Genomic DNA, 11,545 nt, shown 5'->3' on the forward strand with positions numbered 1-11,545 from the left:
TCGTACCAGGGGGCGCTAGAGCCGGCCTGAGGGGTATCACGGGGGGAAAATTCCCGGGGACTGTGGGCGGGGCCCGCACACCTAGCGTGGAATGGACGTGTGCAACACAGCTCTGAGAACAGCCGTCACAGGAAGGTTAGTAACTGGTTTTTGTCCAAGCCTGGGGCATGGTTCAGGGATGCAGCTCAGTGGGCTCGGCTCTCACCTGTGTCTGTGACACCAAATGGTATTTTAATCCCTTGGCCGACGTTTTTCCAGAAGTGATTAGTGATTTTTGGGTGTCTGATATTCAGAGGCCAAGTGCTTCCACATTCTGATCAGGCCCCTTTAAAAGGTCTCAGTTGGGCACCCAAAATCACTAGTGATTGCTGAAAATCCAGGCATTTACCTCAATGTATCTAATGCAGGGTGGGGGAGGGGTGAAAATATTTGGGACCCTGTTTGGGTTATTTTTGTGCCCCCACATTCTGCCCTGTTTGCCAAGCGAGGGCTCTGATCCGTTCCCCACACGTTTCAGTCTTCCTCGTGATCCCCACAGTGATCTCTGTTCACCACAGCCTCCCTCCCTCTCCCCTAAATTCTCCTTCCTGTCCCCATCCCCACCTCCCACCCCCCAGTCTCCCTCCCTGTCTCCTGTCAGCCCAGGGGTGGCTGTATTAACTGAGTCTGCTCTTGGTTGTGTGCGAGATGGGGGCCGTTGTTGTGAAGATTAGTCTGGCTGTAGGAAAATGGTGGCCAGCTGAACTAAAGGCTGTCAATGGCCTGATCCTTACAGGGAATCACCTTGAGACAGTGGCCATGTGAAAAAGAGGCCAAGTTGGTGCTTGATTGAGTTGGGGGGACGGGGAAGATGGGGCAGGGAAACAGAGGGACCCTGGGGATTCTGTGAGGTCATGAAACCAGAGCAGAGGTTAGTGTCGGGGACAGACTTCCTGTACCCCCTCCTCACGGGGACATGGGGTTAATGTGAATGGAGGAGGTGGGGGACCAAGTGACCCTGAGGACCTGCAAAATTAATACAACCACACCAGGAGAGAGGGGGTACAGACACCCTGCACTCCCTCTCTTCTCCAGAATGACCTTGGCTACCAGAACTGGGGGGACCCTCAGAGAGCAGAAGAGAGCTGGAGGGGATAGACCCCTGTAATATCCGGAGTACTCCCTTTGGGGTTGTGCCACCCTGCACCCCCTGCAGGGAACACACAAGAACAAGCAGCAGTGAGGTACTCCTTGAAGATTGTGAGCTCTCTGCAGTGGGGGGTCTTTAGTGTACAAAGACCCAACAGATGGAGAGGGGGCCCCCTGCAGGTTTGGGTTCCTTTCTGAAAGCAGTTGGGAGGGTGTAGGACCCAACAGCATAAGGGTGTAACCCTTCTGCCCATCAGAGTTGGCAGCAACAAGGGCTGGGTTCAGTGTCTAGGGGATCCATTCCAATAACACAATGCAAACCGGCTCGAGCCCCCACCCAGTGACCTGGGACAAATATATACCACCCCCGCTGGGCGCCTCCAAGAGGCAATACTTCCCCTCTCGCAAGCACATAGTCTGAGTGTAGCAAAAAGCCTTTTAATAACAGAGAGAAACAATGTGGCATTATGTTGGGGAAACACCACCAACAGGATTCATAACACAACCCATGAGCAAAAACCCACCCAAGCAAATTGGGCCGTGTCCTTTCCCTTTGGTTCTTGAGTCCAGCAACCCCAAATCACCCAAAGTCCCAAAAGTCCAATGACCCAAAAGTCTCTGTCCCTGGTCAGGGCAGCCCCAGAGTTCGAAAGTTTATCTGCGGAGCTTTACCTCCCAACCTGGGTGGAGATGGGACGGGGGTAAGAGGCACCTTACGTGATCTGAAGCTGACCGCCCCACAGCTCCATAGGCCTTCGCTGCACTCCGCTCCGCCAGCCGCCCCACAAACTCCTTCGCTCCATGGCCCACAAACTGCTCCGCGTCCCACCAGCAGCTCCCGCCGTCCTATGAACTGCTCCACCAGCCTGTCTACAAGGCACTCCAGCCGTCCCGCAAACTGCTCCACAATATATCTTCAGGCTCCCCCACTACTTAACACAACGCTCAGTGATTTCAGCTCTTAGGTGAATCCAGCTTGTAGTAGGGGAGCCTCAGTGCTGGTGCACTATTAGCCCAAAGTGAATTCAGCTCAGCAGCCTGTAACTAGACTCCTAATGGAATCAAAATTAGCTCTGACATTCTACAGTGGAGAGAGGAAGAAGTGCAATTAGCATGTAAGGCCCTCACCAGGGGGCCCATACACCAAGTATTAATACCTATCCCCAACCTCTCTCAATTCACAGAGTTTTGGAACCCATGTCCCTTGCCTAGCGAGTGCCACTTAGTTGATGGTGAGTCCCTCCATCATAACAAAAGGCCAAGTACAGTTCCATTGTCCTTGATTCCCATAGTCAGGGTAATAACAATTTATTCTTCCTGCCCCAATAACAGAGACACTGGGGATCCCACAGCAGCCAAAATGACCATTTGGGCAGCTATGGCCTCATTCTAGGCGGGGTGGGTGTGCCTATGCAAATGAGATCAGCCCCTGAAGTTCTTTTCCACAACTTGCCACACCTCACCACCAGATGTCAGGGTGGAGCTCATCCTGACTCTGCTTACAAGGGGAAACCCCATTTCTCAGGGGAGGGAGGGTCCAGTATCAAGGAGAAGAACCATGACTCTGCTTACAAGGGGAAACCCCATTTCTCAGGGGAGGGATGGTCCAGTATCAAGGAGAAGAACCACTGGGCTACCTGCAGTGGTGTCTTGGTGAGATTTTCAGAGAGAGGCTGCTGCTGACCCTCAGCAGTGTTTTAGGGTTTCACATTATCCAGGTAATAAGCGGCTGTGATCTCCGGGAAGACAACGTCATTCAGGGGTTTTACCAGGATTCATATGATGGACGAGACTTTCTTACCTTGGATAAGGAGACCATGACTTGGGTAGCAGCAGATATTGGGGCTGAGATCACCAAGAGGAGATGGGATGCTGAAGTACTTGACAATCAGCAGTGGAAACAGTACCTGGAGGAGAAATGTATTCCCTGGCTAAGGAGTGCCCTAGAGTACGGGAAGGAGACTTTGAGGAGGAAAGGTAAAATGGGGGACAAGCCCCACCCAAGAGGTCACTACAGGTTACATCTCCATTCCCCAGCCCCAGTTCCAAAATGGAGCAGGGGGGAAGGGTGCAGTTCAGCAAACCTTGCATCAGGGATGGGTGGGGAAACAATCCCTTCCCCCCAGCTCTGCTGGAAAAAAAGATAAGAAATTGAAAATGTTAAAAGCAGCTCACTATAGAGAAGCTACATCTGCAGAGCCACTTGACCAAATGAGCCCAAATTTGCAGCACAGATTCTACCTCTTCCCCTGGTGTGTCGCAGCAGTTATCAAGGCAATCTGCCTGTGCGTGTTAGAGCACTGAGCTGTAGCTCACAAAAGCTTATGCTCTAATAAATTTGTTAGTCTCTAAGGTGCCATAAGTCCTCCTTTTCTTTGTACCTTATCTGTTACCATGGACACAAATTCCCCAAATTATTTAGCACCATTACACATCCTAATCTTTCTGTTCCCAAACAGTTTGCACTTGCTCTTCAAGGTTACTTGAAATTTGTACCCAGTTCTTTGCAACATTATACTAGTTGTTTATTTCTCTCACAAACCTCAGCAGAACATTAGCTTGTCCTTTGCCATCTGGGCAACTGGGATTGTTTAGTCTGCAGAAGAGAAGAATGAGAGGGGATTTGATAGCTGCTTTCAACTACCTGTGATAGGGAAAAAACCCCAGAAAACGACCCTATAATCATGTAAAGCTACGCTGCTGTCTTTTTTCTATGCTTATCTGTCCTTTCTACTTTGTTTATGGATAGAAAGAATGTGAACTGTGTGTAACCTGCACTCCCTGCTTTTGGGGAGAGAATTCCTTATACAGATAAGCCTCCATGCTCGTACCTACCCCAGAACTTCAAACAATTACTGGGTTAACCGGTTCGAACTGGAAGAGATATCACAATGTATGTTGAACCAAGCTATAAAAGCTCATCCCTGTTCTTTGTTCGGAGCTTCACCATTTTCCTCTGAAAAGGAATTGGTGAGCCCTTCAGCTGTCGTATTTGCTAGCAATAAAGTGCCTCACTTTATCAAAGAGCCAAGACTCTGTGTTTTGTTTGGCTAATACAGAAGTCCAGGGAAGGCTACCCTCCTAACCCTAGACGGGAGGGGAACCCTTTTTCCCTAACACCTGAGAGGTGGTTCCAGAGAGGATGGTTCTAGACTATTCTCGGTGGTAGAAGAGGACAGGACAAGGAGTAATGGTCTCAAGTTGCAGTGGGGGAGGTTTAGGTTGGATATTAGGAAAAACTTCTTCACTAGGGAGGGTGGTGAAACACTGGAATGTGTTGCCTAGGGAGGTGGTGGAATCTCCTTCCTTTGAGGTTTTTAAGGTCAGGCTTGACAAAGCCCTGGCTGGGATGATTTAGTTGGGGATTGGCCCTGCTTTGAGCAGGGGGTTGGACTAGATGACCTCCTGAGGTCCCTTCCAACCCTGATATTCTATGATTTATGATCTTTACAAATGTCAGGAAGAAAAAGCCACACACAGCCATGTAATGTGTATTTCAGTGCCAAGGGGCTGGGAAACTGATTGTTCAACATGTTTAAATCCTTTTGAAATCCCTAATATTGGATACATAGTTTTGGTAACAACCTACAAGAAATTAGCTAATTAATATTAGTGAGTTTGAGGGGCAGTTTACAACCATGTGTCATTTTTTTGTTTAATGATCCTTTCCATCTCTAATTGGTCAGTTTATCTACTTCATTTTTTGCTTCCTGGCCACATTCTTCTCTCTTTCAAATCCAGGGACAGATAGGAAATGAGCACAAACCTAGTGTGTGATTAAGGATTGACATCTGTGACATCTGTATCTGGAGCTTAATGAAGCCTTTTAGGTACTTGTGTCACGGTGGCTGGGAGCAGAGGCTTCTAGTTTCCACACTCATAGAATCTGGTCAGGGACCTGGATTCGGGGTTCTACGTTGCTGATGCTGTGAATTGGGCACAGAAATCCTCTAACATGGTGGTTCTTCCTCATCAGAGGGCTTCCATCTCATGGACTTTCATCCCCTCCCCCTGATGGGATCTGAGAATTTCATGCTGCAAAGCTCCAGCAAAGGCTGTCTGGATTAGAGCTTGGAAACAACTAACTTCAATTTCTTCTTTTTTCCCAGTGCGCCCAACAGCTAGAGTGAGTGACAGGTCATCTCATGACGGCCTCACCACCCTCTCCTGTAAGGTCAGTGGGTTCTACCCCCGGGACATCACCGTGACCTGGCTGAAAAATGGGGAGAGCAGACAGCAAGAGACCTACTCTGAAGGCATCCTACCCGGTGGGGATGGGACCTACCAGACCTGGGTGACAATGGAGATTGATCCCAAGATCAAAGCCCATTATTCATGCCATGTGGAGCATGAAAGCCTGGTTGAGCCACTCTCTGTCTCCTGGGGTAAGGCATTTGTGTGTTTGTCTGTTTTTCTAGTGGGAGAGAGGGAATCCATTAAACTCAAACCCTGAAAATTCTCATTCGGATTTCTAGGCTGAAGCTGGAATTTCCTCAGGGTCTGTGAGGCCCTGTCCCCTTTGGCCCTGTCCCTCTGCAGTCAAGTTCTTGTGCTAGAGTTGGGACCCACAGTGCCTGGGACTCATGTCTTCTCTCCAGTTTTCTGCCTCTGGGGCTGTTGGATACATCTCAGCAATACAGTGTCTCCGAAGGGAGAAGATTAATTATGAGGCATTAATGCTGAAAGAGAGCAGTCTGAGCTCCTGCATAGGCCAGGGCAGGGAATCACACCAGGGACCAAGCTGGTAGCCTGTGGGCAAACTAGAACTGATCCTTCAGAAAGAGATGCCCATTCCAGATGTAAAGTCTCTAAGGGATGGAGAATTTACCACATCCCAAGGGGAGCTCAAATCTGCCCCTTACTTGCAGTCAGAATTTGTCTTGCTTCAGCTTCCAGCCTGTTCTCAACTTCAGCAGGTTCTCAGAAACACGGCTCTGGGGGCCCTTCATCCTTGCCCATGTGGCCAGAGAGAGAGGTTTAGTTTTGGGAGCAGCTTGTTTCTGTGTGCAGTGATGCTGGAAGGGAGGGTATGGCCTTGGAATGGAGCGAGGAGGCAGATTAGAGCCCTGCATCAGGAGGGAGAGTCTGCTAGTTCCCTAGCACAAGAAAGTCTTGGAAGAATTTCTTACCCATGGAGCTGCCTTCCAGCCATCTTTTTGCTTGTTAATTGGGATGTGGAAAAATGCAGCATTTGGAAGTGCAAACAATTTCTGAGCGGGCAGCCTGCACCGGGGCTCTCGTCAGCAGATGGTTTCACATCACAATCCTGCTACCACGTCCCCTGCCAATTTTTGTGTCATAAACCACATTTCCTTATTCTCTTAGAAATATTTTTCTTTTTGCTGTTTTATTACGTGCCTCTTTCTGGCAACAGGAGAAGCTGATTAGTGAAACCGAATGTGTATGGAGAACTCGGGGTTTAACGGGCTTATATAAACCAAGAACAGTATTAAAATATCTCTGTCTTCTCCTGTTCAATTCCTGCCTCCTCTAGAAACACGCATTGTGTCTGTAACTCCATTCTTGGCAGGGAAATCCAGAGCTTTGAGGTCAGTTTCCAGTTTGTCACCAGAATCACACAATGGGATTGTTCCATTAGTCATGAAAATCAGCGTGGTCAAGGGAGGGGTTAAGGGCTGGGAACCAGGACTCCTGGGTTCTGTCCTTGGCTCTTGCACTGACTCGCTTTCCCCCTCCAATTTAGGGACGATACTGACATCCATCCTCCCCCATACAGAGGTTTATGAGGATTGGTTAATGTTATAAAAGTCTTCTAGTTGAAGTGCTACATATGTATTGTGATTTGAAGGGGTAGAGGCTGTGTCCAGGACTTTGTATGGTGGGGTGCAATGCATGGTAGGTGCATGGTGGCTGCGTGGAGCTCACTGGAAGGGGTGGAGGGTTGCAGGACTTAGCCCTAACCTGGGGAGCTGACTGACTGATCCCTGCAGTGGGATGGAAGGGGGGTTTCAGTGGGGGGAGGGGATTTTTCCCCTTGATCATTCTCTCCATTCCATTTCAGAACTGAATAACAATCTGTTTCCCGTTTTGGTTGGCGTTATCACTGCAGTTTTCCTGATTGGTGTTATAATCGGAGTAGTCGTCTGGAAAAAGAAATGCCCGGGTAAAGAATTGGAATGTGGGAACTCCCTGGACTTGCTGGGCCCTGCACACCCGCCTAAGGACAACAGCAGTACGGGAACCAGTGTCAGTCCGGTGTAACTGCCCCACTGTGGTGCTGAGCTAATGACCCCCCATGGGAGCTGCTGGAGAGAGAGACCCAGAAACTGGGTGCAGGTTACAGTTTATATGAGGCTAGATTTTCCAAAGAGCACCCAGTGGGCTGAGTTCTTTGGAAACTCTGTCTCATCGTGTCTTTCCCTCCTGCCGATCATGAGCGCCTCGGACCTTGAGTCCATTACTGAGCGCCAGGGGTCTGTGCTGGGCCAGGGGGCCGGTTTCTAAGGTGCGGACACAGATCAGAGTCGGTTCCTGCCTTGGGAGCTGCATTCACTGAAATTTGCCTTCTCTCTGCAGGGTAGAAGGGAGACGGCTATGCTGTAGCTCAGGGTAAGTGACAAGAGACCCATCACCTCTTTTCAAGAGGCCATCCCTGAACAACCATCAGTATTTGCACACAGTAAATTTCATACAGAGGACTCCAACAATTGTGATCTCAATCATTCCTTGTTTCAGACAGGAATGTGTGAGTTCTAGGTGACTTTCTCCTTTCAGAGAGCTAACGTGATCCCTCCTGGCCTATTATATCCACCACTCAGGAAGGTGGGTGAGCTAATATATCTTTTATTGGACCAACTTCTGTTGGGGGGAGAGGCAAGGTTTAAAAAAGCCCCCCCCCCCCCCCGCCTTTTTAAAAGTGACCTGCACTCCCTCGCTCCCTGTTCCAGCACCCCTGAGCTGAGTTGCTGCAGCAGCAGAAGGAGTCCCACAGCTGGGCCAGGCATCAACCAAAAGAGCGGAGACATGCAAATGCCACAGGCCATTACCGGCTAAGTGGCAACAAGTCCAAAGAAGGAAACACAGTGAACTAGTCTCAGTCTCTCATTAATGTTTATTTTCCACTTACCCAGGTAGGTGACGTCGCTACATTTTAGCAGTCACTGAAGCAGCAAGTGACAAGTCCCTGTTTGGAAATAAATCTCTTATTTCTTCTTCCAGGTGTTTATTCTCCTAACCCTCCCCCACCCTTCCCACACACATTCTCTCTTTCTCTGAAGGAAGAGGAGTGGTGGCAGATGACAGATCAAGGGGCAAATATCTCAAGTTGCAGTGGGGGAGGTCTAGGTTGGATATTAGGAAACGCTATTTCACTAGGAGGGTGCTGAAGCACTGGAATGCGTTACCTAGGGAGGTGGTGGAATCTCCTTCCTTAGAGGTTTTTAAGGCCCAGCTTGACAAAGCCCTGGCTGGGATGATTTAGTTGGTCCTCCTTTGAGCAGGGGGTTGGACTGGATGACCTCCTGAGGTCTTTTCCAACCCTAATCTTCTATGATTCTGTGATTTCCCCAAGAAACTCACAGGTACCATTAGAAAAGGAGTACTTGTGGCACTTTAGAGACTAACCAATTTATTTGAGCATAAGCTTTCGTGAGCTACAGCTCACTTCATCGGATGCGTACTGTGGAAAGTGTAGAAGATCTTTTTATACACACAAAGCATGAAAAAATACCTCCCCCCACCCCACTCTCCTGCTGGTAATAGCTTATCTAAAGTGATCACTCTCCTTACAATGTGTATGATAATCAAGGTGGGCTATTTCCAGCACAAATCCAGGGTTTAACAAGGACGTCTGGGGGGGGGGGGGGTAGGAAAAAACAAGGGGAAATAGGTTACCTTGCATAATGACTTAGTCACTCCCAGTCTCTATTCAAGCCTAAGTTAATTGTATCCAATTTGCAAATGAATTCCAATTCAACAGTTTCTTGCTGGAGTCTGGATTTGAAGTTTTTTTGTTGTAATATCGCAACTTTCATGTCTGTAATCGCGTGAGCAGAGAGATTGAAGTGTTCTCCGACTGGTTTATGAATGTTATAATTCTTGACATCTGATTTGTGTCCATTTATTCTTTTACGTAGAGACTGTCCAGTTTGTCCAATGTACATGGCAGAGGGGCATTGCTGGCACATGATGGCATATATCACATTGGTGGATGTGCAGGTGAACGAGCCTCTGATAGTGCGGCTGATGTTATTAGGCCCTGTGATGGTGTCCCCTGAATAGATATGTGGACACAGTTGGCAACGGGCTTTGTTGCAAGGATAGGTTCCTGGGTTAGTGGTTCTGTTGTGTGGTATGTGGTTGCTGGTGAGTATTTGCTTCAGGTTGGGGGGCTGTCTGTAAGCAAGGACTGGCCTGTCTCCCAAGATTTGTGAGAGTGTTGTAGATAGGTTGTAGATCCTTAATAATGCGTTGGATGGGTTTTAGTTGGGGGCTGAAGGTGACGGCTAGTGGCGTTCTGTTATTTTCTTTGTTAGGCCTGTCCTGTAGTAGGTGACTTGTGGGAACTCTTCTGGCTCTATCAATCTGTTTCTTCACTTCCGCAGGTGGGTATTGTAGTTGTAAGAAAGCTTGACAGAGATCTTGTAGGTGTTTGTCTCTGTCTGAGGGGTTGGAGCAAATGCGGTTGTATCGCAGAGCTTGGCTGTAGACGATGGATCGTGTGGTGTGGTCAGGGTGAAAGCTGGAGGCATGCAGGTAGGAATAGCGGTCAGTAGGTTTCCGGTATAGGGTGGTGTTTATGTGACCATCGCTCATTAGCACTGTAGTGTCCAGGAAGTGGATCTCTTGTGTGGACTGGTCTAGGCTGAGGTTGATGGTGGGATGGAAATTGTTGAAATCGTGGTGGAATTCCTCAAGGGCTTCTTTTCCATGGGTCCAGATGAATGTGCAGTCAAATCACTGAAAGAGGCGGAAAAGACCCCCCCACAGCACTGGGGAGGAGACCAGCAAAATCCTGAGATCTCTAACACAGCCCCCCTTTCCTCCCTGGAGTTTTATCCTGTTACAGTGAGTGCAGCTCTGCTCTGCTCATCGTCTGTCTCACGGAAGCACCAGCTGATGGAAAAGGTGTATGCATGTGAAACACGCTGGTTTTGACCCATATGATTCCCCCAATGCCACCGTCACAAACTGGCTCTAAAATAAAAGGAAGAACAACAATTTGCTTAACAATAATTGATCAGTGAAGAGTCAGGAGGCGATGGCGGCAGGAGGGAATCACTGGAGATCAGGGGTCAGGGAGAGTAACAGCAGCACACAGCAGTGTGTATTCTGACTCTTCGCAGAGTGTATCAAGGATGGGAGGAGGACACACACACACACACACACACACACACAACTATTCAGTTTCAGCTGAGGTTGTAAATCAGAATTATGGCCAAAAATAAATGCTGTAAACCAGATTCATTCCCTGCATCTTTTTAAGCGTTGTATTGTGTAATAATCTATAGCATGAAAGGCCCCGAAATCACTCAACAATACTCCATATGGAACTCTGTTAGGCAACATGGTTTGACGGCACTGTTAGCATGTAAGCTTACTGTGACAGGCTCACAGACTTACTATCACTGCCTGCTCCTGTTGGTCGCACCGGGAATTAGCTCAGTCAGCTGTGAAGTACCCCCTGCCGGTGGTATCTTGCCTGTTGTCTGCCTCACTGTTGTCTCCACCACCAGGACACGCTCGCTCTTGGGACCGCAGTGTCCTATTCAGGACACTGCCCACCAGCAGTGCCCACTACTCCGTTCCCATCCCCTTCCAGGGGTATATCAGCAGTCTAAGTCCACACCTGCCTTCGTTGCCGCCTGCCACTCCAAAGTCTAGTCCCTTACCTCAGGGACAAGGTGCAGTCCATCAGCCACTCTCCCTCATGGACCCTAAATGATCTGGAAAAAGGGATAACCAGTGAGGTGGCAAAATTTGCAGATGATACAAAAACTACTAAAGATAGTTAAGTCCCAGGCAGACTGCAAAGAGCTACAAAAGGATCTCACAAAACTGCATGACTGGGCAACACAATAGCAGATGACATTTAATGTTGATAAATGCAAAGTAATGCACATTGGAAAACATAATCCTAACTATATATATACAATGATGAGGTCTAAATTAGCTGTTACCACTCAAGAATGATCTTGGAGTCATTGTGGAGAGTTCTCTGAAAACATCCACTCAATGAGCAGTGGCCGTCAAAAAAGCAAACAGAATGTTGGGAATAATTAAGAAAGGGACAGATAATAGGACAGAAAATATCATATTGCCTCTACATAAATCCATGGTATGCCTACAACTTGAATACTGTGTGCAGATGTGGTCACCCCACCTTGAAAAAGATCTATGGGAATTGGAAAAGGTTCAGAAAAGGGCAACAGAAATGATTAAGGGTATGGAATGGCTT

The 11,545-nt window shown here is 48.3% G+C and overlaps 1 protein-coding gene across 1 annotated transcript; it reads left to right on the forward strand.

Annotated features, from left to right (window-relative positions):
- The first annotated feature begins 2,729 nt into the window (after positions 1–2,729).
- LOC142072266 (class I histocompatibility antigen, F10 alpha chain-like) lies at positions 2,730–7,534 on the forward strand. Its single transcript, XM_075128963.1, has 3 exons — positions 2,730–3,105; positions 5,238–5,513; positions 7,151–7,534. Exons 1-3 carry the CDS (start codon positions 2,730–2,732, stop codon positions 7,348–7,350), a joined length of 852 nt encoding a protein of 283 aa, XP_074985064.1. The 3' UTR covers positions 7,351–7,534.
- The last annotated feature ends 4,011 nt before the right edge of the window (positions 7,535–11,545 follow it).

The sequence above is a fragment of the Caretta caretta genome, chromosome 5 (assembly GCF_965140235.1).
Source record: "Caretta caretta isolate rCarCar2 chromosome 5, rCarCar1.hap1, whole genome shotgun sequence".
Taxonomy (NCBI): Eukaryota; Metazoa; Chordata; order Testudines; family Cheloniidae; genus Caretta; species Caretta caretta.

Excerpts from the sequence above, each read along its gene's own strand:
- LOC142072266 (XM_075128963.1), top strand. The coding sequence starts at position 2,730 with ATGGTCCAGTATCAAGGAGAAGAACCACTGGGCTACCTGCAGTGGTGT. Across the intron at positions 3,106-5,237 it reads GGAGACTTTGAGGAGGAAAG|TGCGCCCAACAGCTAGAGTG; the intron begins GTAAAATGGGGG and ends CTTTTTTCCCAG. Across the intron at positions 5,514-7,150 it reads GCCACTCTCTGTCTCCTGGG|AACTGAATAACAATCTGTTT; the intron begins GTAAGGCATTTG and ends ATTCCATTTCAG.